General features: G+C 36.2%; 1 protein-coding gene across 1 annotated transcript; it reads right to left on the minus strand.

Moving 5' to 3' along the window:
• Positions 1-1,121: 1,121 nt before the first annotated feature.
• On the minus strand, positions 1,122-2,495 carry LOC110033349 (aspartic proteinase CDR1-like). The gene has a single exon (XM_020737282.1). It carries the CDS (start codon positions 2,493-2,495, stop codon positions 1,122-1,124), a length of 1,374 nt encoding a protein of 457 aa, XP_020592941.1.
• Between the last annotated feature and the right edge of the window lie 708 nt (positions 2,496-3,203).

The following is a 3,203-nucleotide window of genomic DNA, read 5'->3' on the forward strand; positions in this document are numbered from 1 at the left end:
TATTCCAACACATAATTACATAAATTTATCAATGATATAAATTATTTTCAAATAATCCTTGAACTTAATTTAGGAGGTTAGGTTCTAATTTTTTATAATATTTTCATCAACCATTAATTAATTTATGTTCTATTCAATATTAAAATTTGTAAATGAATCAAATTAAACGAAAATTTTTATGAAGAAGCTTTTTATACTTTAGTCAAAATATTAAAAAAATATCCATGGTAAGCCTTCATCAACTCTAAGAAAAAGATAGGTCAATTGTTATTTTTGACTCGTTTATGCTAATGAGGGATCTAGGATAAAGTTTTATTTTCCTCATAAAAAATCACAATCATTTATTGATTATATTTAATAGCTAGTTCAATAAAAAAACAATATTCCAACACATAAAAAAGTATTTGGTACAAATTCAAATTTTTCCCATGAACACTCGAGTCTAAATTGAGTTGAACTAAAATTGATCTATTTAACTTTGAATAGATTAGTTTGCTAAAAATACATGAAATTTAAAAAGGAACTAACTCAATAAACAATATTGGAGCAAGTGCACATATCTTTATACATATATTGAATGTATATAAATATGATTTTTTTTTAATCAATACATATTTCCTATAGTGATATTTTCCCATTTCCTATTTTGAGTGGTTTTAAGAAAATGTTACAAAAACTATACATTTTATTTTATACAAATATTAGCTCAAGCATTACATATAATTTGATGAACGATAGTAAATACTTCTGTGAATAATTATTTAAAATTTAGAAATTTAAATGCTACTATCTAATCACAGGAATATGCTTTACTTGAATAAGCTCAATATACATAAAAGCAGTATTTATTTTTTTCATCGACTTATAATGGAATGGCAAAATAATGAAGAAAACTGCTTATAGAATCCTCTCAAGGAAATGAGATTCTACTTAAACTAAGAAGTGCGGTAATAACACGTGAAATATATAAACCATGGATACATTTAATACAAGTTAAAGTGAAGCAAGCATAAGGTTGCTCGAAAGTTAAAGGGAAGATATAGTGTATGAGCATAAAACGTACATGGTAAAATTAAGAGAGGACATATGACTAGCCAATAGTATACACAAGAGAATCATATCTATAGTGTAGAGCAATTGGTCGGCGCAAAGGTGAGCTGCATGCTGGAAAGGTCATAGCCAATATGAAAGTTTTGTTGTGCAATATTACCAAATATGCTGATAGAATCTGGGGTGCTTCCACTAGAGACCATTGCAAGGCACACAATATTTTGAGAAGCTTCCACAAATGCATTGGATTGTTGCAAGACCACTGACGCCCCACCAGAAAATTGGAAGGTGATCTCTGGAAACTTAGCGGAAGCTCCACTTCCAGAGACATCAAAGCAAAGGTTGAAGACGCCATTTGGATCTGTGACTTGGGAAAGGCTAACGCTGCTCTTCACGTTGCTCTCCACGGATTGCAATGTGTTATCATCAAGGAGTGTTAGAGTCGTGCCAGAGTCAATGATGATGTTGCCTTGGGCAGGCGCCTTGGTTTGTGTGGGCTTCTCGACAGTAACTGTCTTTCCGGCCACGCTGATGTGCTCAAGGCTAAGAAAGTAGAATGTGTCCGGAGAACCGGAGATCAAGGGTGTGGTAACAGCGTTAGAGCCAGAGACAACTGCATTGGAGCCAAAGTTGAGCTTGCTCGTTTCAGATGTTTGGGTTGACGAGGGCAAGCAGTAGGAAAACTTGCTCCCAATGGTAGAGCCGAGTTGGCGGATGAGTGAGAGCTTTCCTCCACCTAAACCAACGAGGCCAGCATCATTCTTGTCAAAAGTGCCATTGCTCTGATGGGTGCACCCAAAGAGAGTTGTGGGGATTTGCACTGGACGACCGCTGGTAGAGTCAAAACCTATTGTCTCCGTGGAGAGGTAGCCTTCGACGATTGACCTGTCACCATATCCATATTGATAGTAGCACTGCAAGGAGGGGCCGCAACTGCTTTGTGGTAGTATCGAGCAAGGGTCGGTATTACAGGAGATTGTTTTGTATGTAGATGAAGCTTGCGGGTCAAAAAGAGGGGCAGTTTGGGAGTAGCATTCATTGCACGGGGCGCATTGGACCCATATGAGATCACTGCCTGTGTCAGCGATGGCGAGGATCTTCTTTGTTGGTGTACCAAGGTAGAAGCTCATCAAGTACTCGAAGGTGTTTGGGGTGATCTCTGAGTAAAAGTTGTCGGCATCATCCATGGGAAGTGCAGAGGAAGAACTACGGGACTTGTGGATGGCATCACGAAAGTAGATGGCACGGGAACGAGAGCGCTCAGCTGCCGCACGTATGCGGGACGAATATGTGGATTTGGGGTCATAGAGCGGCGACTTGGGGGAGTCGCGATGGATGAGCTCTATAGAAAAGCCATTGCTACTACACCATGCTAGAATTGGAAGGTGGCTGGCAACCGAGAGAATGAGCAGAGCGATTGGAAGATGGTATGAAGAGCAGGTCATATTGATGTATGGAAGTTTCTTTCTTTTCCTTTGTTGGTTCGTTGGTGATGATTAATGTGCAGAAATAAAGTATTTATAGATTCACATAAGAATATCGGGGAGTGAAATATATTTATTTTTTCTTACTATTTTATACCATTTTCTAAAGAAGCACAACGGAAAAGACAAACAACCTGACGTGAGTAACAAAACATGCTTTATCTATTATTTTATTCCATAGCATGAAAAATGAAATTAATTAAATATTAGAAATGCATGGCCAGCCGGAACCCTTTTCCTTCTACGTGAACGTGCAACTGTACAACATTCTCCTTCCTATGACTTTCAAAACAATCCCATATATCCACTTGAATAGTACGTACGACGTTACTTGAAATTTACTTCCGACAGGATGCCATTTAATTGTTTAATATTCTAACTCTCTCTTTAAAACAGGCATATATTTATATTCCCCATTAATAAAATTTTAATATATTTTCTTCCTACAATTTAGCCATAATTATCAGTAATTGTTTTTGTACTATAAAAATAAAGCCATAATTGGCCAATCTAAATTGAATGTGTCAAAATCAAAGAGCTATAAACCAATCCAAATTATGTTTATCAACCTAAACTACTTAAAAAGTGAAATTGTAACTTTAATTTAGCTAGTTAACGTGACTACATATGGGATTAGGAAATATGATTAGAAGATATTAATTTGGTTAT

Source organism: Phalaenopsis equestris, unplaced genomic scaffold (genome assembly GCF_001263595.1).
Source record: "Phalaenopsis equestris unplaced genomic scaffold, ASM126359v1 Scaffold001146, whole genome shotgun sequence".
NCBI lineage: Eukaryota > Viridiplantae > Streptophyta > Magnoliopsida > Asparagales > Orchidaceae > Phalaenopsis > Phalaenopsis equestris.

Bases quoted from the DNA above. Each gene is read 5' to 3' on its own strand.
- LOC110033349 (XM_020737282.1), bottom strand. From the start codon at position 2,495: ATGACCTGCTCTTCATACCATCTTCCAATCGCTCTGCTCATTCTCTCG.